We start from the raw sequence: 23,858 nt of genomic DNA on the forward strand, positions 1-23,858 counted from the left end.
TTTCCACAATTTTTTCTCAGAATCTACTGCTTCAATTATTCTGATGCTGTAATCAAAATGTTGGTGATAACGTATAACAGCATCAGACACAGTTGCTGAGATATTTAGCTCAGGGCTTTGTGATTAGTCTTACGGTTTTCCAGCTCTGCTAATTCTTACTGTCTTACAAAGATGTTTTGTATTGTCAGGAGTCAAGCTAAGACTGATAAGCTTTATGGTAGATGAGAGTGTTACTGACAATTGGACTGCTTAATCATCAGTCTACACAGTTACGAGCACTGCTGTCAGATGCTTTAATGCCACAGCCATTCCTTGCTTGACAGGAAGATGTACCTAAGTTCTGCATGATTGCTCATCTTGAAGGAAAAAAGTGGGCATTGTCCATCTGGGCAAAGAGTGGCTAAAAGGCAGGTTGTCTTACAGCCTTCTGCTGTTCCGTGTGCTGCATACTCCCATGCCAAGTGGTAGAGATGCTCTGCAGCAACTCAGTCCACAGGTGCAGATTAGGCTTTACCAGCCCATATGTCTTTTGTGGCTTTGGTTCATCGTTTGTTTCAACATTCACCATGCTGTCAGCAAACTAGCTAGTTCACTGTGGGCAACATAGTCAGATACACCTAAATTTCCCTTAATTTGAGAAAGTATCTAGCAGCAGCCTTAGAACAAAGTGGTGTGTATTTCAGCAATGGACAGTAATTGCTTTTTGAGGTCAACAGGTTTTTATTCTAGTGGTGAATTGGTGCCCTACAGCTTACTAGCTGTTTTAGCTTCTTATAGCTTTTTGATATCATATTGCATTTCCTTCTGCAGTCCTGTTAGTACGTACTCCAACTGCAGTTCAGATATAACCTGCATGATAAGACTGTTGTGCTGTAGGGAGTTTAAGTTTAAGCTCCTCTGTGAGACAGATTATTGAAGTTAACCAAAATTATAATTGTTTGTCGTATGAGTATGAAATCACATCTTCTGATGGAGCCTGCTAGCTCCTCATTGGGACACTGCAGTGCCTACAGCTAAATATGTGTCTCACAGTGCAAGTGCTTGAATGTTTCAGTGGAAATAAAGCAGGACTTGGACCATTACTGGAAACATTAATATTCTATCTCAGTGCAATAATTAAACCAATGGGGCAGCCTCAGCTGGGAGTGGAAGGATTGACAGCAGAGGACAGAAGTTGGTAAGCTGTTTGCACTCAGTAAAAGCATGGTCTTGCACACTTCCCATACAGTGTCTCTGCTAGCTGTTTGTCTTTCAGGACTTGCCGTTTTCTCATTCTCATGCATTTTGATAACTGGAAGCAAAAATTTGCTATGCTGCTGGGTGTACGTGTCTCCTGATCCATAAATGATTGCCTTTCTTCCACATGCAGAAGTTTACTTGACAATAACTGATTCACTATTTGCCTGGGGCAGTAGATGACAGGTTCTCCCAGTGGTCCATATGCTCTCAGTAAAGTCTGATCCCAAGCACACATCTGACCTTTCAAAACCAGAAAAGGTCTCTTAGCAGTTTTCTTTTTTTTTTTTCCCCCCCCCCCATGGTAACTTCAGCCCTTCACAGTTCAATCTGTTTTCTGAAGCTTGAACTCTGCAACCCAAATACCCTTTGTGCATATGTAATCAGTGAAATGATTACCCTGCCTATGGCAGTTGGGTTGAAACTAGATAGATGATCTTTGAGGTCCCTTCCAACCCAAGCCATTCTATGATATTTTTGTATGATAAGAACCAGAGACATTCTAATATCAGAATGCACTAGTGTGTTCCAAACAATATAGTCAGTGTATGTGAGAGGGAGAAAAATACAGGGAGAGTTGCATTCTGACATGTTTTCCTATGCAGGCTCTTGCTTTAAAAAGATCCCATTTTCAAGTGTTCTTTGAGTTGCTTCCTCCACAGCAGTGACAAATGTAGAATGGTCATGTTCTCTTGCAACAGAGTTCTCAGTATTAATGGCAGTGTTTTTTCAAAGCCAGTCATGCTCAAGGTCTTACGTAAAATTAGAAGAGGACCTAAAAAAAATAACACAAGTAAAGCCTGACATGAAAACTTAAAAATTGCTCATTTCCCTTTCCTTCTCATAAGAGCTTTGATGTGTCTGAAATGTATCTACTGAGTTATTAAAAGTATGTAAGAGGCAGAAAACCAACACTGAGGAAGCAGATTGTCTCGCGTTTTAACCTTCTTGTATTCAAGACCTTGTGTGAAAAATTTAGTGATGTTAAGAAATAATTTCTTCAAACACCAAAAGTCCTTTCCTTGGCTACTACATTAGCATTTTGCTTATCCAGGCCTTTCATTCTGTTGAACTGTGCCTGTTGTCGAGTGTGGAGTAATATAACTATCGGTCAGTGGGCTGTACATTAAGAGTGGAAAACATTGGACATAGGTATAACTGAAGAATACGTATATAATCCTTTTGTAGGTAGAAATCTATGGAAATCACTTTTGTTGCTGAAAATCACTACTGGCTCTGTAATGCTGTATTTTAGATGGAAGAATATATTCAGGGCACGGTGTGCTGCTCAGAAAAACTCTACTCCTTTGTCAGCACCTTCCCATTGAAAGCAGCATCTGTATTCCATGCATCAAGCTTCATGAATGAAATCCTGGCTTGCCAGGGTGGGAGGCTTGCCACTATTTCAGCAGAGCCAGGATTTCACCACAAGCTTTTGAATTAGCTCTACTAAATTCAGTCCTGTTTGTCAGTTGAAGAAGTTGATCCCAGATCATCAGAGGAGGTTGGGGATGTGTTGCCATTGCTTTCTTTTGCCCTACTTTCATAATATTGTGGAAGTTGCCATGGTCTTTCCCTGTGTCTGTCTGTTTCCTGTTCTATAAAAAGAATTAATTTATATATGCAGAGAGCAAACTGTACTGAACTTGAATGGTTCCAATGTTAATTGTTACTTTTCTGGAGTATATGGGCTCGAAGATAAATGAGGTTAAGCAAATTGTCTTTAGGAGCAACTGTATTAGGGTGATAGCACTCCAGTGACTGATAGAAATGTCTGCTCTGTTGAACAGTGAAGAGCATTGCATGCCTACTGTCCAACTCTGAAATTAACAGTGTTTATGTAGATATTTAAATTCTTCTGGCATGAAGATGAGTCACCGACACATTCTGTGCAACCCCACTGTAAGCATGACTGTATGCAAATCTAAAAAGAAGAAGCTGCTTCCAGATTTGGTATCGGCTTTCCACCACAGGCAGGAAATAAATGGGTGTTACCCTCTTTTTAAATGAACAGTGGGTTTTAGATTTCCCCTCTTTGAGTTGTTTTGAAAAGATGTGAAATCTCTGTTTTGATAAAGTGGGAAGATTCTCAAGGCTGCATGCCTACCAGTATAATTATTTCAGAGAACTGAATTACTTACTGATGTTTAAATGTTTCATAAGAATGTCCATGTTGATAAAAAGGAATGTTTATTAACCTGATCCTGCTTTGTTGCTGTATTGAGTTTACATGTTAGGGGTTTTGAAGCTGTGAGCAGAGCCCAGCGGTGCCCCATGGCTGTCACAGCCAGCTCCAGCTGCTGCAAAGGGAGCCTCCACTGCCAGAGCTGAGCCACAAGCAATGCTGGGTGTGCTCTGGGAGAGCAGAGTAAGGAAGGGAGAACTGCTTTTCTACAGCAGCTGGGAGAGGAGTGAGAAATGTGAGGTAAATGGCCCTGTAGGCACCAGGGTCAGTGCAGGAGGAGGGCAGGAGGTGCTCCAGGCATGGAGCAGAAGCTCCTGCAGCCCAGGAGAGGGCCTTGGAGGAGCAGGCAGTGGCCCCACAGCCCATGGACTCCGTGCTGAGCAGTTGTCCATGTGCAGCCGGCCATTGAGGAGCTTGTGGGGCAGCAGTGGAGGAGGCCCATAGAGAGCCCTGCAGGAGTAGGACTGGAGAGGGGCCTACAGTGGGGCAAGAGGGCCGGGGGGGCTCTGCCCATGGGGACCCATATGAAGCAATGCCTTAAGGGTAGGCCCTGTGGTGTGGAGCCAAGTTGCTGAGTGCTGGGGGAGCTGCAGCCTGTGGGAATCCCATGGGGATCAGCTCAGGACGGACGGAAGCCCTTGTGGAGTAAGGGCAGAGTGATCATGGAGGAGTGGCAGCAACAATGTTATGGACTGATAGCTGCCTCTATTTCTTTTTCCTCTGTGCTGCTTGAGGGGAGGAGATAGAAGAGGTTGGATAGGGGGAACGTGTTTTTAATCTGCTTATAGTTCTCACTGCTCTAATCTGTTAGGAATAGAAAATAAAATATCTTAATCTCCTTGTGGTGATTCTGTTTTGTCTGTGGTGGTAATTGGTGAGCAGTCTCCATGTCCTTCTCCCAAACCTTAGTTTCTTTCGTATTTTCTCTCCCTATTCTTTTAAGGAGGAGGAGTGAGAGAATGATATGGTGGAATTTAGCTGCCCATCAGGGTGAAACCACAATGGTGACAAGACTTCCTCCCTATGTGGATGTGAGAGCACTGAGTTCAGACTTACCAGCACAGACAGGCAACACAGTCTATCTGGTTTTGCTCTGTTACTTCTCAAAAGCTAGCCAAGAAACATGGCGTGTGGCGCAGAGCACCTACTGATGAATAATAACTTTGCATTGTTTCAAAAAACATACCTGGATTCTCCATCTGCAGAGCACAATTTGTCTGAGGAAAAAAATCAGGTGCCTGATAGTTGCATCATTTATCGTATCAAAGTATTTGAGAGGGACACTTTCAGGGCTGACAAGTTACAAGATTTTTGATCATATTCTTCCTTTGGAAAATTGTAAGGGTTAACGCTGCGCCATGTGAAGGTGCTTTGTCAGTTACTGAGTGGTTGTGACGAGCTTGCATTTGTTTGCACATATAGAGACTGACCAGACATCAGTTCTGCTCTGCATAGCAGTTACAAATCCATTCAGTGTTTATTAGATCTGTTATACTTTCATCAGTAACAGTCTGGATTTTATTCCAGATCTTTGTGTGCAGCACTGTGGTCCAACAACCCATCTGAGGTGATCTGGAGCCTGACCCTTACACCTTTCCCAGCTGCCTGCTGTCCTCTGCTAAAGGAGAAGTTTTTACAGCAGCAGATGCAGGCAGCAAAGCAGACAAGCTCACCCTTCTGACCCAGGCATACTGTTGTGTTGTGACCTTAGATGGGGCTTCGTATTGCAGAGCTGGATTTACTGAAAGCACAGACTGCACCATTACTCTTTCTTCCATTACCTCACAGACAGCACTTAATGAGCCGTTAGAAATTGGTAGGTTTTATTGTTTGTTTCTAAGCTTTACCAATGCCAGAAAATGACATCTCAGAAAGCTGCCCAAGAGGGTGTCAAAATGGACTGGATCTAGTTACTTTTGCCTGAAAAAAAATTTGGAAAGACAGATACAGCAACAGTACAGCTCATCCCATCGTTTCCAATGGTATCTGTACAAAAGCAAGTTTTTCCAAGCCTCCTTTCTGCAGACTGCTTTCAGTGAAATGCCTAGCAGTGATTTTCCTGTAGCAAGGGAAAGTAAACCAACGTCACAGGGGATGTTACAATCCTCAAGTTACGAGATTCCAAAATAATGAGATGCTGGTATTGGCCATGGGCCAGTTCGTGTCATCTGCTTTGCCCAGCCCTCTCCCACAACCCATTCCTGTTCCATCTCTTCCCTTCTTCATCTTTAAGAGTTGGAGTGATACTGCTTGCAGCCGTTCTGTACCAGCAGGAGGAAGAGTGAAGAGCTAAAGGAGGGTCCCAGTCCCTCTTCCTGTACTTCTGAGCAATGAGCAGGGTTGAGCTGAGCTGCAGAGCTGATCCGATTGAGCTGTGCTGGAATAAGGGTCCCCATGTGGGATAAAGCTTTGAAAACTTCCATGCACACACGCTCTCACTTTAGAGGTGAAAAGTGTGCAACAAAGGTAGACTAGTGAGAACTGGAATGATGGGTGACCATCAGATGTCCAGCAGCCTTGATTGGTACATTTTTTTACCAGTCTTCTGGTATCTTCTATTGTTATTTTGCATATGATCCTCATATGTGACAATAGTTGTCTTGGTATTTTATATTCATCCAAGCAAATTTGGATATTTTGTATATTGTTGTTTAGAGTTAGCGATATATATGTTGTTAACATCTTCACTTTTTAACGGTGAAGTATTTTTGAAAAGTGTCCCACAGTACAAAAAGAATGCACTTAGTGGAGATGTAGTTGATACTTCCTTAAAGATATGACTTAATGTGTTAGGTTAACTCCTGTTTTTCAAACTTCAGCAGACTGTCAAGAGTACTTTGTGCATTTGCTGGAGCTTAGGAAGCGGCTTAGAGATTCCTAGTATTTGTCAGTGCTGTTTTGTTTTTTTTTTTTAACTTTTTCCCTGGATCGCAAAGATCAGACCCAGGGAAAAATTGAATTAACTCTCAATCACAGAGCTGTAGGGTGTGAGTTAAATTTCAGCTTAAAATGTGTGCTCATTACTTCACTAAGAAACGTGGTGTGCCAAGCAATGTGTCCCTCCATCTCCTGCACTGTGGGGATGCTGCCTCTGAGGCCCAGCCTTTGCTAAAAATGTTAAAAGCGACTCATACCAGCGTGGCAGAACTCTGTCAAAACAATAACCGTAGGATAATTTGTAGTTACGTGTTTTCTTTCCTCACTCGACATACTGTCTTTAAGTTAAAGCAGAAATTTGCAACTGCTGGAAATGTGATACAGGTAAGTAGTGTCTGTATGCTTCTACTTACTGTACAGCTGTCTTCTGGTGTTTCCGTCTTCAGTAACTTACAGTTACATTCCAAGGAGAAATGAAATGGTGTAGACAAGCTTTTCCTGTAACGGTAAAAACAGAACTTGGATTCTGTTTTTCTTCCCTTTGCAAGGTTATGATTAGCTTCAGTTTGTTTTTCAGTCATTTGTGTGGTGTATTTCTTGATGCTTGGTAGCATTAACATGACTTGTTAACAAGACTAGAACTTAATTCTGTTATTTTCTTAGGAAAGGCAATCTTTAACAAGCGTGTATTTTTTCTTAGGATGGCCTTTTGAGTGTTTTGTTCATTACTGATTTCCTTTTGAGTGTTCTTTACTTGCCTGCAAGAAATTCAATCTACTGATGACTTCTTTAATCAGGAACTGAAAAATGGAACCTGACTGGTTCCATTATGGAGTTCTGGATGTGAGTAGGAAGGACATTTGACCTATCAACCCACCCATCTATATCATCTTGAGTTTATGAAAAATGAAGTGTTGTTCAGCAATTGAGTTGATACTCCTTCAGCAGCTCGTTCCTTGAAAAAAATCCTACTCTTCCGAATGTGAAGTGTATGCTAATGAATGTAGTCGTTTCTAGGAACATCCTGATGTATTTTCTATGTAAATGTTTTAGTTAACACATTCTACTTCAAAGTTGTCAAACCTTCAGATTCTTTTCTGAGTTTGTTTGTTGTAATAAAGGAAAAAAAAAAACAACCCAAACCTTCTTTCTGATAGGACACAGGCTTGGGACTGATCCTGGTTTTAGTCCTTGGATCCATAACAAAGATTGTCTCAGAACCAAGGCATGATGCTTCAGGTGCAGAACGGGGGCTCCATACGTTGTATTCTGCTTCACTGTCTGATTGTTCCTGCTTACAAATGCTGTCATCAGCTGTGGGCACCTAATACAGTTGAAGGTTCTACCTGTTATTATAGTAGTTCTTATAGTAATAAAAAATACAGATATATTTGATATTGTAACTGTTGATGTTCTGTTGAGTTAAACTGTATGTAAATACATAATCTTTCTGTTTGTTACATTGAGTTCAGTATAGATGATTAGCTGACCTTCTGCTAAGTCTTGATTTTTATAGTACTGATTTATTGCATGGTTTTCTGTCCTCTCTTGGAAAAACATGCTATCTTTGTAAGCCAACAACTAGCATTGTGAGGAAGTAAACTTACTTATGTTTTGTCTAACAGCACTAGTGATTTGACAAAAAGCACGCTGTTTACATAGAAGTAACATTTTCTATGAGTTAAGCCTGCAAGTAAGTTACGTATTTAAATATATAAAATAAGCCTTATTTAAATATACTTACATATTTGAGTTTTTAATTGGAAGTAAGGAAGTTGTCTGGGAATAGTCACAAGGCTGCCAGGCTGAGTGATCTTGTGACCTTCGTTTTGCTATTTGAAGCTTTGAGTCACTTTCTCAGCAGCTGGCCATTTTCTGAGTCTTCTCCAGAGAAAAATGAGAGCTAAAAGAAACACTGGCTTTCAGCCTGGAGGAGGTTGCACTGTATTTTTTCTTAATGTAGTTGGGAAAATGTGTGAAGTGCTGCTTACTCGAGAGCATTTTTGGAGCTTAATTTTGGAAGTAGGCATCTTCTGTTATAATTACTTAATTTGAGCTGCATCTAGCAAACTGGCACTGTAAACAGGTTTACATTCAAGCTCACTAAAGTGTATGAAAGCATTCTTTATTTCCTTAGAGAGATCAGCAGATGTATCTCTGTAAAAACACTTTACCTTCTTGGCGTTTTTCTACAAGAGGATATTTTCTCTAAAGTTCCTAAATCTCTTTCCCTGTCTCTTAACTCCTTCAAAGCTCATTGCTGGTTTCTCTGATGAAGATAATATGGAGGATATCAACAAAGGTGGCAGCAGTGGTTATACAGGTTCATAATCTAAATTAGTTCTCTAGAGCTCCATAGTTTAGCTCTAGTGATTAAAAAATGTGGAAGAGAGAGCAGTGAAAAACATTGAAGAACACTGGAAAATAAAGCCAGAAAGCTGTTCTGCGTACTCCACGCACTCAGCCAGCTCTTCTTAGTTCCTGGTACCTGTATGTATGATTGTCTCTGTAGCAGGAAAAAGTTTTAAACAGGTGGATCTAGAAGTGGCCTTATGCATTTGTGCAGGAAATGCTTCCCTTGTTCATGAGGACAGGCTCAGTTTGGGAACGAAATGACATAGGTTGAAGTTTGTGTGCAGTGTAAGGATAAAGGAGGGGATTGATTTCTTCGTTAAAATGGACATGAAAAATCAGGAGTATGAGACACAAGCTCCATGGGATTTCATTTATATAGCTTGGAGGGACCTTGTTTTCTTGTTTTCTGTACGAACAGCAGTGTCATTTGCCATAGGAAAACAAGGAAGCATGAAGTGAATTCAGCATTGTGCAGTAAAACTAGTCTCTAGTAGGGAGTGTATTGAAGGAAGGAAGAAGAGACTACTGCAGTAATAAATGCTGTTATTCACTGATTTCCTCGGGACAAGCCTTCAGGCACTGGCTTCACAGAGGGAGTGTGAGGCATTTGCACAGGCTGCCCTGGAAGGTGGTGGAGACAGGATACCTGGAGGTGTTCAAAAGACATGGAGATATGGCACTGAGTAATATGGTAGCAAGCATGGTGGTGATGGGCTGACAATTGAACTAGATGAGCTGAGAGGTCTTTTCCAGCCTTTATGATTCTATGATTCAGAGTTTGTTTGTACTGCTAAACGTAGGAGGGCTGGGAAATGAGCTTGAGCTGAACTTCTGAGTGTCTGTGCCATTTGTTAGTGCACTCCCCGCTCTACTTCCATCTGCTTTCACCAGCTTTCTTCCAGACGAATTTGCTGCAAAGGAGGTGGATCTTAACAACATAATACAAGTAAGGGTCAGGGTTTGATCTTCAGTCACTTCTGTTTCGCAGGATAGGCATCCTTTGGCTGGAGTTCTGGTGATGTGAAAAAAGAGGAGAAGTCAGATCTGGAAGATATTACAAAAGGGTTGGCAATGTGAGTCGAGATAACATTGAGTCAACAATTCCACCTACATTAGAGCTAGTGGGGTACGTTTTAGGGTGCTTTGGTAACAAGGGTGGAGTGGAAGTAGTTTTAAAGATGAATGACTCAATTTTGGCCATCATGATAGAAAAAAAGATGATTGGACAACACTGGCATGTCAGAACAGATTAACAACAAAATTTATTTTCTGTTTACTCTATCCATATATGGTAATAGTTTTTGCCAGTGGAACCAGATGCACGTGTTTTGAAATGTAATAGACCTAATGAGGGTAGTGCAGTCTGTATTTGTGATTTGACTTTATTTTCTTGGCGTGTTAGAGCATCAGATTTTGGCCCAAGTTGCAATAAATTCAGTGTGACAGTTTGGAGTTGAAGACTATATAGCAAGTTGATGCTATGAATGCTAGTGATGTGATTGACTTTTTTTTTTTCTCTTTAGTTGCCCTCTGTAATTTTACTGGAACTTGTATCAAAATTTTATCTTATTTCTTAATTTTTGGCCCCTTCAGTTTTCCAATGTTTTAATCACAGAATCACAGAATCTCAGAATGGCCCGGATTGGAAGAGAGCTCAAGGATCATGAATCTCCAACCCCCCTGCCACATGCAGGGCCACCAACCTCCCCATTTAATACTGGACCAGGCTGCCCAGGGCCCCATCCAACCTGGCCTTGAATACCTCCAGGGATGGGGCATCCACAGCCTCTCTGGGCAGCCTGTTCCAGCACCTCACCACTCTCTCTGTAAAGAACTTCCCCCTGACATCCAGCCTAAATCTTCCCTCCCTCAACTTAAAAATAATTTCCCCTTGTCCTGCAGTTATCTACCCTTTCAAAGAGTTGACTCCCCTCCTGTTCATAGGCTCCATTTAGGTACAGAAATTTATAACAATTTATAACACACTGATGTGATACCTTTTCAGTGATTGTGCTGGAGATCTTTGTTTGATATTTAAAATGCTAAATACAAATAAAGCTACGACAAAATATTTTGTCTCCAAATCGCAGACACACCATTTCCCTCAGTTAGTAAAACACACAGAAATAAAAAAGGGTGGGGTGGAAATGAAGGATGATGCACTGAAATCAAGTGGCTGTAGAACTGGATTCCTTAAGAAATAAAATATGTCAGCTGCACAACTGTTAACTAATCTTTAAACCTCTCCTGCAATTGCTTGTGTTAACCAACTCGTTTTGTTTCCAGTTGGAATGGCGTGGCTGGGTACGCACATGATTTTTCACGCGTCATTTTTTGTCGGTTTCAGGGAAAGGTCCACCTGGAGCTGAGACTGAGCGAAGTCATAACAGACACCGGTGTCGTCTGCCATAAGCTCGCAACACGGTAGGACTTAAAGCTATGAGGAAATGCAGTTACATACAGTATGCAGCGGTTCATTTTAGAATCGTTTGGGGAATCGTGGCATTGACTGGAAATTCGACGTTCTCAGGGTCAGATCTTAGTTACGGCTTTGTTAATCAGCGATATTCATATGCATTTTTTTACGGGATGAGATTTGTTTTGTTCTCCTTTTCTGCATGTAATTGACATGATTTTCTTCCTAACACTTTAAATGTTAATAAATCAGTCATTTTAGAAATCGTGAAAACACATCCAAGGCTAATATCCTTCTGATTTGCATTTTAAGGGCGTTACTAGTTAAGTGAAGTTGTAGCGTAGCTTATGTGGTAACAGGGTGTTACAAAGCTGACTCAACAAACAAAAGTCTGCCATCAGTTATTAAAGCAGTCTCAGAATCTCACTTAAATTACCTGAAACCTAGGACTCAAATAGACATCAAGATTTTGCCTTCATACGAGGAGTCAGAAGGCCATTGCCCAGTGACCGTAACAGACCTTTCAGACGGTTACTTCAGGAGCAGTGGCAGTACTGGTTGGCTTCTGTCAGAAATCTACCTTGTGTTCTGTGTGTGGCAGAATGTCATCAAAATTGAAGTGTTAGTATCATACATTTCCAGCTGCTTGGTAATTATTTCAATAGAGAAATGCTCTGCTAGTGAAATTGTGACCAACCTTATTTTCAGACCAATATTTGACATTTCTTTGTTGTTGCCTCTGCAAAGGCTTTGCTTAAAAAGATACAGTAGTCTTTGCAGCTGGGATCTATTAGCAAATGCAGGTGTTCCAGGAGGTTGATCTCCATACTTCTAGGCTCACGGGAACATATGGAGTTTGTGATCTTGTATGCCTGTGTATGTCTTTTCTAGGCACATAGTCCCTACCAAAGCTCTGTGAGTAGGCATCTTTGAAATCTTCTGCTCTGTAGTCTGCCAGTTAAAAAAAAAAAAAACAACATAAAAATCTGATGAAGCATGGTAAAATTTGCTGTGTAGGCACTGATCTCCAGGGCTTTTGCTAACACATACCACTTGAACAGAGCTGTACCTCTTTGAGGTCTAAAGTTGCCATGTCAATATAGCTGTACATCATGTTGAAGGCCTCAGCCTTCGTTTAACTACTGCTTGAGGACTCTTTTTTGTGTCTTTTGCCATTTTATAATTTGAATATGACCAAGTCATGGTGTTTCTGAGAAACTGTTTCAAATCTGTTCAAATCTGTCAAATCTGAAACTATTGTGTCCTAGGCTGGCATCTTTTGCTGAAGCGTTATTTCTGTTGTCATAGATCCTAGGGCTTTGCAGGAGAGGGGGAAATGAAAAGTGGAAAAGGATGGTTTGTTGTCCTACTGCACTGTCTGTCACCTATGTGAGGGCAGGTGTGTATATGGGGTGTTTGGACCAGTGAGCTTATCACTACACTTGGACTGTTCCTCGCAGCAGGCCCAGAGGATAGTGTGCCTAGAGAGGGAAAAGGAGCAGAATTATTCCAATTATCAGTTTCATTTGCTTTAGTCTTTCTGGAAGTGAGCAGAGCACTCTTACGTGGTGCAGAGCAGCAGGAAAGGCCTCTGTCTTTATCCTTTGAACTCCAGCTGTGAGGTAACACCATGGGGAGTCTGACTCTTTGCCAGCAGAGATTACATGGAACATCCTTTCACTCTCACCATGATCTGTTTTGAATAGTTAGGTGATATACTGAAGGACTTTCAAAAGTGTTTTTCTCACTTTGTTTTTGTTTTGAGGGAGTATGCCATACCACAGCCAGATTTTGTCTTCAGTTAAATCAGATCTTGGTAACATTGCAATCCCAATCCTTTTTTCCAGTGATATTCCTGAAATGCTAGAAATACAAGTCTGAAATGGTCCTTCTTAAAGTCTTAAATGTACAGTTTTTTGCTTCATGGAGAGCAATAAGGCAGTATCAACTTCTGATGCAGCATTTTTTTCTACCTTTCTATTCATTTGACAAGCCAGATTTTAAATCAAATTCTTGCCTTTGTGGCCTTGCTTTAAAGACTATTCCTTTTACTCTGTTCAGTACAAAGAAAATACTTTGAATGGCTTACACAGCATTCTGTAATTTTGGTTTTGGATGTATTGTTCAGTAAAAACAACGTATTAACTGAAATGTGTGTGAAAATTCCAAGGTTTTAGCCACCGGCCTGTAATGCTCAGAGGTATTTGTTTTTTTGTTTTTAAACTTAGATCAAGCTCTTGGGTCTTAAAAACAAAACCTGAAAATCAGATCCCATGCAGTCTTTTGTCTGCTGAAGGTATCTTTTCTTCCTGCAGTCTGGAGTCTTCCTGCAATCCAAGCACTCTGTTTGGCATTGGCTAGTTTCCACAGCTATTTGTTATTTGGGTGGTAGATCGGAGGGAATTCAGAAATAAAAATCTTTCTAGAGTATGTAGTTCTATTGGTGCAGGTTTTTATGGCAGTCTGTCTTAAGAATGTCTTACGAATGAGAAAGACACAGGGAATACTATGGAAAAGGAAAGGGGTATGATTACATCAGGAAGAAAAGCACAGAATGTCATTTGGCATTTTCTTCAAGGTGCACATTTTTATTAGGGAGATATACAGCAAACTGCAGCTTTATAATGCTTTTCAACACTGTCTGAAGTCAATTTCAGGTTTGTTCATAGGTATTTTGGTTGTAGTGCATAGACATGCAAGAAAGAAGAGCAGTAATTAAGCAATGCTTCACTAGATCGATATGGAACCAGAAGTTGCCAAGTGAGAAGAATGGCAAAGATGGGAGGCAGAACCTTTGTTGTAGGTGATTCATGAAGTAAAAGTAGAGACTGGGTGAATTAGAGGAGTGCAGCTACCAGATGAATGTGGTGAAAATAACTGTTGATTTATTTTTTTTGTTTTTTGTTTTTTGAACAGCTCATGCATTTGTTGCAGTGCAGAAACAAAACAAAGGTGTAAAACTGTGACAACTGTGAGCTTGTCATCCTGTGAACTTCCTTGACTTCCTATACTTTTTTCCTTTTTTTTTTTTCTCCTTAGATGAATTTTGGGACTCTTGGAGGCAGGAAAGTGATTATTCTGCAAGCTACACATAGATAAAGCTGATTAAACAATCCAGGAGAACAAAAAACTGCTTCCAGTGAGCAACTATTTAAAAATACCTTGAAGACTTTTGCCTTTTTAAGCGCTGGCATAATGCTTTAATTTTACAGACACATATGTAGTCTGAATAAAAACTAGGACTAATTGGAAAACTTATTTTTGCCTATCAAATGAATAAACATGAGTTGTCTTACCAGCTCACCCAGAGGTCATATCTTCAGTACTGAGCCCTGTGTGCATTGCCACCACCACTATTTTCTGGAATATCTTGACAGCAGCTGGGGCCTTTGCTCAGCAGTCTGCAGCCCTGTGGAGCGTGCTGTGAACAATTAGCTCAATGAGAGGATGGCAAAATTCATCTGAATGGAAAAGCAAATTAAAATTGCTAAGTACTGAGCTCTTGAGCATTAAGTAGTAGATTATTTAAAACGTGAAAGGTATGTGAGATTCCTTAGACTCCGCAGAGGAAGCAAAAAAAAAAATGAGTTCAAAACTGTTACCTAATAGCTTCTCCCTAGGAAGCATTCAGTACTTTCATTTAGCCCTAAACCACTAAGCTGTTGTGCTTCATTAGAACCCTTCCCAGGCCCTAGTTTCTGCCAGCTGCTACAGCACAATCTCTTGGACTGAATCTCTGTAAAAGAGATTATAAGGAGAAGCTTAGTGGATTTAAAAGTTACACTGACAATACAGATGCAGGCACCACACTCAGACTTCTTGTGTCCCCAGGCGGCTCCTGCTGTCATCTTCAGTGAAAACCAGAGCTCTCACTTCTTGCGTGCTTCATCAGGGAGTTCTTTGCTACTCTTGGGTTTCCCTCTGTGGAATTGCTGTGAAACTTGGTGGTCCTAGTCACTGAGTTGGGCAAAGTATCAACTGAGACTCTTTGGGTCCCTCATGTCCTTGTTAAAGGATTTGGAATGAAGTGTTTTGTTAGAATAGTTCGGTTGGAACGTGCAGTCAAAGATCATCCAGTTCAACTGATGTATGTTCATGCCATACAGAGAGAGAATGCCTTCAGCCTAATGAGCACAGACTCAGCCTATTGAGCACAGAGCTCCAGTGCTTGTCAAGTAAAAGAAGACATGTATGGGCTTCACAGCCTGGTATCTTTGTGTAACTGCATTTATGCTAACTACAGTTGTGCCATGAAATGAGCCATCATGAGTACGTATGTATGCTATACGTAAGTATGCTAAGAAAAGGTCTTAATCTGTAGGTTCTGGTTTCTCCCTCTGTAGGTTCTGGTTTCTTCACTCGCAGGTCATCTCAGGTTGTCTTTTCCCGCGCTGTTTAGAACAACAGCCTTCCTGGACCTCAGTCAGCTGCTGCTTTTTATTGCTACCAGCATCTAGCTTTACCTTTAACTAGCTGTTAAATGAAGGCCATCTCTTACCTGTCAAGTGCTTTGTCATATGCCAGGGATGTATATCTTTGTGAATGTTTTAAGATAATGAGGCTATGGAATTAAGTGCTCAGAACTCCTATGCCTCCTTGCTTGTGTCCATACCTATCATTTGTGGTGACACAAGGTTCTTGGCTGCTGCTTGAGCAGTGGTATATTTTATTTTTTAGCCCTCACGTTTTTTAAGTTGAATCAGGCCTTAGTCCTGTGCATCCAAGAAACTACACCATTCTCCAGTGCAAAAGACATAAAATGAGCAGCGAGTAACAGGGAAGGATGCTCCCACAGCCATGCCAGTTTTAAACATTTGGACTGAGTCATGAGCAGTTTGTGTGTATCTGTATTCCATGACTGCCTTTGGAAAACAATGGATTGTGCTTCTCCCTTTGATTTTTTCAGTCTCCACTTTCCATATGCAGATATCCTTCCATCTTCACAACACTAGTGCTCAGAAAGGAGCCCTAGACCTTTTGTAGAACGTTGCCTACCATCTTTAAAGCAGAACCTGTGCAGTCTGTTTGTGTTCAGCACAGAAAGGTGGTCTGTCAGAGGCCTAAGACCTCTGAGCTGTTCCAGCTGTCTGTCATCTTGCAGAAGAGTGTAGGTTATGATCAGTAGATGTGTGCATTTTTATTTATTTAACAAACAGAAGGGCTCAATATTTAATAAAGGAAAGGGTTCCTGCAGATAACTTTGTAGAAAGTCTGTAGGCTTTGCTTTGATTATACTACCAGAGGCAACATTTAGAAGCGGCGTTCTGTATTTAGCAAGATGACGTCTGACTTCCAGAATGCCTAGAGGGACAGGCCACTGAGCTCCTGTTGAAAGTCAGCCTGAGCTGGGAGTCTGGCTCCCTGATATTCCTCTGAGAATTCCAGCATGTGTATGTAATTAGTCACATTTAAATGTCTGTATTTATTCAGTGTCCCCAGCTGCTCCTTCAAGTGTTGTCTTATGTCTTGTCTCTCTCTTAGGTTTAAAAAAGCTTGGAAATGTCTACTTTGGAGAACTTTCCACCCCTCTGCTCTTACTTTTGTTCTTTCTCTCTGTCATGGTAAATCTATGCAGTTGAAGCAGCCACCGTCTTCCATACGTAGGGACACAGTTTTCCATTGAGTGGTGCACAAGTCTGCAAATACACAAGCAATGCCAAAGTTTTATTTGATAAATGAAGCATTTGTAGTGAGTGTGTAGGGAGTGTAGTCATGGTGTGGAGGATTTGACTGCTCTACATTAATTTATGAATTGAACTTAAATGCGGTGCAATTCTTTCGAACTGTCTGAGATGCATTCTGACCATATGGGACACAGTTAAATGGGCTGTGCTTGCAAGGGCATGCAGGAAAGGAAACAATAAGTAGATACAACATCTCTAAAATAAACACTTCAGAGGTCATTAAGAGAATAGTGAGTGATCTGTGGGTGTTGAGGAGCTTTAAAAGCTCTTCTGAAGAGGAAAGGGGGAAGGTAAGGAGAGAGTCATTTGTCAAGTGTCTTTAAAGCGGTCTCTGCTTAGCTTTGCGTGTGCTGAGACACAGTGACTGTAGCCCAGCCTTGGCTGCCATGTGGGTAGAGCACAGACTGTGCAGTAGGCAGCATCTGCTTTCTAACTGCTCACATGAGCTTTGCTGGAAAGTGGTGTGGGCAGCATGTTGCTTACAGGTTAGCAGCCAGTGACCTAAATCAGCCTGGCTTTCTGTAACTTAAAATTCTCTTATCACAGCAACATGGCATTTCTTAGGTTAAGAGAAATGATACTCTGTTTTGAAAATTTCAAGTGGTCAACCTCTGTGTACCAAGTCTAGTTGGAAGAGCTGAGATAAAGGCTATTCCTGTTTATGGATTAGCAGTCTGAATCCTAACTTAAGAATTAGGGGAAAACATGATCCCATCTTGACTAGTGAAGGTTTGCTGTTGTCACCAGTGATTGTGTTTGGAGGTGCCTTGAAAAACTACAGGAGTGTAGCTTGTCTTTCATCCATGGAATATATTTAAATGTATAAAATAAAAACAAATAGGCATAATCTTTGAGTCAGCTTTGAGCTGGAAACTTTTCTTTACTAATTAGGTTCCTTCCTGTTTTTCTCATTTATGATGGAACAAGTTTTCTTTCCTCTAGATAACGATCTTCATCAGATCCCAGGAATTGGTTAAGAAAGCGTCAGAAGGGTTGGATTAGCAAGAGAACTTTGAAATGCGGGACTGTGTTGTGTCTGTGACACAGAAGAGCAAAATGTGTCTGCTTTTTTTGTCATGGCTGTATCTGTGATGCTGATAAGAGCGGAAAACAGGAGTTCAGAAAGGGTAGAAAAGTTTTAGATATGCTTTTCTGTGCTGTTTTTGTTGTTTTGTTGTTGTTTGTTTTGTTTTGTTTGCTTGCTTTGCATGCCATTTCAGTGCAGAAAACTCTGGGGCTCTTTATTGCCACAAGACGATTCAGTCTTTCCCAGTACTCCAGTTTGCTGTAGTAGGGTAGATGTGAATCCCAGTTTTGAAATGGAGAGCTCTAGTTATTTGTAAGCGCAGGGTTTGACCCTCTCTTGAGGGTGCTGCACCATCCAGTATTTCTCTTTTCCAAATTGGAAGTTGCATTCCATTCACATTCAGTCCATGAACCACCTTGCCACATGGGTTTGCTGTTTCTCTGTTCAAGGAACATAATGTTTGTATGCTGCTTTAGATAAATTTCTACTCCACTGCACAGAAGGGCAGCCTACAGCCAGGTTTGAACTTGCTTCAGGGTCAAATGAAGCTTATGTTCCTGTCCAAAATATGAGCTGAATCAGTTAGGGAAGAAATGGTATTGCTGACTACAAGCAGGGAGGTTTAACGTAATGCATTGATTGAACGCAGTTTATATCAAGGGATTTTGAAAAAATCAACTTTCATTTGCTGCTGGTAAGGAATGCTAATGAGAGCATAAAGTAGTTTCAAGGCTTAATTTTCAATAAATGTATGCATCCATTAAAATGCATCACAGCCTCCTCTCTCTAGAGAGCAAACCCTGCATCATGTTATGCTTTTTCTTGCAGGGTGGCATCCTAGTTGTGCTTTTATTCTTGCAGTGTTTCATAACAAATTCATGGAGGAAAATTGCTCACAGATGAAATCACACAGTATCTGGTATTTTATTATGAAGTGCTGCAGTGCTGTCGGTATTGGGGAATAGGGAAGGTGATGGAGAAGGAATGGATATGACTCTCTGTTCAAGGTTTTAGCACAGTACATAGGTTTTCCTTTCTCCTGGCTCTGGTGCTGTTGAGGATAAAATGCCTGCCATCTAAGGAGATCTCTCCTCTTTGCTTCTCTATCATCACCAAAACTTTTCTGGACTTCTTGTGGTCTCCATCAAAACTCCCTATGACTATAAATATCACCTTTTCCTGCTGCCTAATTTCCCACTAACTGAAGTATCTGTTTCACCCTTTGTTTTTGTATTCAGTATTTCTTCAGTGCTTCTCCTCTGTTTCTGAAATTCTTTCTGTTCATTCAAGTCACAAGCAAGTATCTGGTTATTTGTAGCACTAATTAAGAGCATCTTTTTTGATTAGGCCTTTTGGCAGCAGACCAAGCATTAAAAAACAAAACAAAACCTTAACCATTTTGAGATTGAATCGAAGCCTGACTGTGGAATAAATATAAGGCTTATTTTGTAATGCAAGACTGGAATGCAGCTTTTCTAGGCCAGTCTATTTCAACAATAGGTGCCACTGTTTAAATAACGTGACGGCACTTCCTGTTTTAGCCAGAGTAAACATCGTCTGGGATTATACATTGAAGCAAAGTATTCAAGCATAAATCCTTCTAATAAATGATTTTTAACTTCCAACTCTACATGAGGTCACAGTGTTAGAGACGGTTGAGAGCATTAAAGAGCATTCCTGTTGGATCTGTATTTGTAAGAGGCACGTGAATTTTGAGATCTGTGAGTTGTTACCGCCTTGAGATACTGGCACTACCCCAGGTGTCAGCCTTTCCCATTTCAGCGATGTCCTCTGATGGCAATCATCTGGAGCAGCCAGTTGTTTTTGAGGTGAGTCCCTAGGAGAAAACAGTGGCCTGTGTCAAAAAGCTCTTTGATGTACATAGTATGTAGTGTAACGTAAAGGCTGTTTCATTCTGAATGGTTGCTGGAATTCCTGTAGCTTTCGTGACAGTTACCAACCAAAACCAGTGTTAGTGAAGCTTCTGAAGCGACAGTGCAATGGGATGCAATGGAAGTTAAAATCACACTTCTTGTTATCTGTTGCTGCAGGAGCAGTGCTTGACAAGGTGATGTTTAGATAGCAGCAAAGGAAGCTGCTCCAAATAGAGGAAACTGCAGGGCAAAGGGGAAGTCAAAGTGCCCCAGGTGTTGAAGTTGGGCTTTTTATTTCCATTTTTTTAAATTCTTTTTTTTCAAGTATAAGGAAAGCTGAGACCTGGTACACAATGCATAGGAAACACTCTTCATTAACTCTATTGTTTGCAGAACTATTTGTTGAGAGGAAGCGATGGCAAAAAGTCTGCCTGTGTATGTGACAATAATGAGAAAATTTTCCAACCCCATCTTTCCCAACGCTATCCTGATGACCTAGAAATCGTATTCTCATTGCTGGGTATGTCGTTGTACTGGAGCTTAGCTAGTTATGAGCCAATGCTTTGCAGAGTCACATAGCTAAAATCATCAGATGTCTCCTTTTTATTTTTGTTATTTTCTTTTTCTTGGTGTAAACATTTGACTTGGTACAATGTATGTACCTGTCACTGTGTGTACTGATGGGTTTCAGGCTACAAAGGTTCACCAAGCCACTATCACGTGCAGCCCTTCCTTCCCTGGGGATGCTCTCTTCACAGCTAGTGGATTTACCAAAATGTAGGGCCAGAGCATCTTTTGACATCTCTACCACTCTTTCAAGTTTTGTGAAAATCACTGACTGATTCCAAAAATCACCTGGGGAGATTGGCAAAATGCAAATAGGATTTCCTCAGAGCCTTTATCTTGAGAAGGTCAGGCTGTAAGGATGCTGTTAGACTTGAAAACAGTCACAGAAAAGCTACAGGAGGAACTGAAGACCTGGCAAATGTGTCTTAGGGTGACAGTGTTTGATTTATGCAAGAAAAACCTCACAGTGATGAAACCTTAGTGTGTATTGTACTCAGAGAAGGGACCTTCTGATTGCATGATTACCTATTCTTACCACAGTGACACCCGATGATTGGAAGCTAAAGGCTGATCTAGTGGGAAACAAGTAGTTTTTTTGTTGCTATTCATTATCATTAATCAGTGAACAATTTCCTGTAGAATGCTGTGAGGATGTTTTTATCATTGTGAGTCCTTTGGGCTTGGTCTTGATTTCTTTCAAGAAAGTGCTCTGAGGGTGTAATGAATATTACGAGCTCAGGCACAACTTGACTAGTTGGCAGATTTAATCACCAAAATGAAGGAGGTCAGACTTTGCAGTTCTCATGGTTTCTTTTGGTCCCCAAGTACAAGGATATACTTAATGCAAGTATGAACTGTTTGTGTAATAAGTGGAATAATAAAGTTGATGTGGGCTACTAATTACATCTGGTTATACCAGAATGCCCACCTGACCATGTCCTCATTTGCATCTCGTTTTTCACTAAGAAGTTCTAAAGTGACAGTACATTAAGCATTTGTTTACAGAGATCATGCTTTGTGTTGTTTCTCATCACCAAAGATCTTAATGTTGTATAGGACAACTGTGTAACTGCACTTTGTGAAGCTGCCATCTTTGGGATGGATTACCGTGGGTTTTTAGCTGAGCACAGAACTCATGACTGGGCTTTCAAGGTAGAGTGCAAAGTGGGACACTGTGCAATTGGAAACTGTCAACAACGTGCTTCCTGCTTTATTCCTTCTAGGGTACCAGGTTGGCCAATCTAGTGTGCTCTGAGTGTGCAGGAAACTTCACCTGGTGCTTTATCCCATCCAGCTACTCGAAGTATTTTGTCTTCCATTAAAATCCTGTACCTTCCTCTCCAGTCATCTTCTGGGGATTATTCTGTGGTGATTCAGGTGTGAGGCCCTCAGTTGGAAAAATCTAAATCATTGAATGCTTTGAAACGCTATCTATAAAAGCAATAAATGTATGCGTTTTTAAAGGAGAACACACCAGGCAGGATCATTGCCTGGTGGGTATTTTCCTTATGTCTTAAAAATACTGGAGAGTCTGAGGAGTCTGCTGCTTCACAGCTGTGTTATTTCAGAGGAAAGTGCTAAAGTTACAGTATGTCTGCATGACCCATTTGTGTTTCTGCACAAGGACCCAAAACGTTGTTCCTGTGTTGTACACAGCATGTGATCCTCTGGGCACAAAATGCTATGGCTCATCTCCAGGAGAGATGGTCCCCATTTCTGCTGAGGCCTATAAAGGGATAGGCTATATAAAGGGATATAAAGGGATATAAAGGGATAGGCTATGGCAGGAACCAGGAGCACCAACAGCCATGCCTATGTATCATGCCTATGTATCAAAAGAAAGGACAGCAGTTGGGCTAGAAAAGTGTTACAGCAGCTCTGAAAGGCTGCACGTGTATTGCCTACATGTGTGCTGTTTCAGTGCATCTGAATTTTGGTAATTTTAGCATAATCAAGTGTGAGTAAGTGGCCCTGTAGGACCAGGGGAGAAATCCATACATATTAAGTCAATATTCTGTGACAGCTGTTTTTTACGTGAATGGTTTATGAATTCTATTTAATCTCTCCTCTTGCCAAATCAGAGACATCAAGGAATGTATATTTTTAGTTAATTTCCTAGGAAAGTTTATTATAAACTTTGTCTGTTGATGGCTGTGATGTTTGTGCATCTTGGAATGAATAGCTCTATGTGCCTTGCTGGAAAAGTTGAGATAAATTGAACTTAGCAAGCCTGATCTGTCTTTCTTTTTGGATAATGAGAAAAGACTCCTAAAGCTGTGTTTCTTGGCTGCCCCTCACAAACTTGGTGTACCTGAATACTGATCTAAATTTCACATTTTTAATGTGTTTTATCTTTTAATAAAAAGTAGCTTTTCAGAATTGAATGCTGTGATTTGAGTTAGATGTATGATACCGTATGAGTTGTGTGTAGGTTTTGTTGTTTTTCGTCTGTTTGGTTACTGTGCTGTCTATAATCACAATGGGATAAGTTAAGGGGGGTTGTTTTTTTTTTAGCTGACTAAATCTGGACAGCATCAAATAATCAGTAATATATCTAGAATTCTACATACAAGAGAGCATTTCCGTGAGAGCTGTGATGTAAATCACATAACTTTAGTCCATTTCTCTTATCAAAATTAATTCAGTGCATCAGCATTACTTTGGGACTTGGTTGACAGCTTAACTGACGTTAGGTTTCAGTAGAGGTGATGAATCAGCTTAATTTCAACTCCCCAATGCAAGTACTGCATCTGGAAGAAAGATTAAAACCCTTTCATTATAAGTACTGTTAATCAAGACCACATATCATCTGATTATTCATATAAATAAAGTCAAAGGTTATTCTGACCTGTTTCAAAGTTATGTTTCTAAAGTATTAAAAGTTGTACCTACCTGTGGTGAGCTAAGGCATGCCAAATACAAAAGGTTGTAGCCTCCATGTAGATTGAACAACTACTGCTTAGTTTCTTTTGACCTCTGAGTTTATTTGATCTCTTCATTTAGGAAGGTGTATTTGCTGCTATGAGTATATACATTTAATTAGGTAGAGCAGTGATACAAGAATCTGTATGAAAGAGTTGTCAAAGATTACTCAGTAGAAAAAAACATTATATTTGTACTAGATCGTACTGAGAGGAAACTTGCTGGGCATTCAGTCTGTCAGTGCCTTTGCTGAAGTCATCTCATTCCCATCCCTCACCTTCCTGTTCTTCTTTGTGCCCCACTGTCACTTTAAGAGTTGTTGAGATTTGATCCAGTAGGATTACTGCACCCCGTGGTCAAAGGGTGTTGTTGGCAAGAAATTTCAATGCTTTTCTCCTACATGTGCTCTCTTCAGGCCCACTTAACTGGGAGAGATAGAGGTCTGTTCATGCAGGTTGTCTACCAGCACGTCAGATCTTTTATTCTTTTTATTTATGTTACCATCTGTGGCCAACCTGGGATAGCTGTTTGACTTGACTATGCTTGTCACCTAGGAAGAAATCCTTACTCAGTAATTAGACAGAAAACCTTTATGAAGTCAGGGATATGCTCCTTCTGTTGTGCCTTTTTCTTTGTTTCTTCTAGTTGAATACTTCCCTTCTTGTCTCCTCCAGGGTATCTTATTTTCTTCTCTCTGCCTTAAATTCTATAAGGC

At 40.7% G+C, this 23,858-nt stretch overlaps 1 protein-coding gene across 3 annotated transcripts in view; it reads left to right on the top strand.

Moving 5' to 3' along the window:
* RASA3 (RAS p21 protein activator 3) overlaps positions 1–23,858 on the top strand; it is a 129,499-nt gene that overhangs the window by 61,883 nt on the left and 43,758 nt on the right. For all 3 annotated transcript variants that reach the window (XM_052664739.1, XM_052664740.1, XM_052664741.1), the window contains exon 5: positions 11,001–11,077. In XM_052664739.1, coding sequence (XP_052520699.1) covers positions 11,001–11,077 — 77 coding nt within the window. The remainder of the gene's footprint in view (positions 1–11,000; positions 11,078–23,858) is intronic.

The sequence above is a fragment of the Tympanuchus pallidicinctus genome, unplaced genomic scaffold, assembly GCF_026119805.1.
Source record: "Tympanuchus pallidicinctus isolate F22 unplaced genomic scaffold, pur_lepc_1.0 scaffold6, whole genome shotgun sequence".
NCBI lineage: Eukaryota > Metazoa > Chordata > Aves > Galliformes > Phasianidae > Tympanuchus > Tympanuchus pallidicinctus.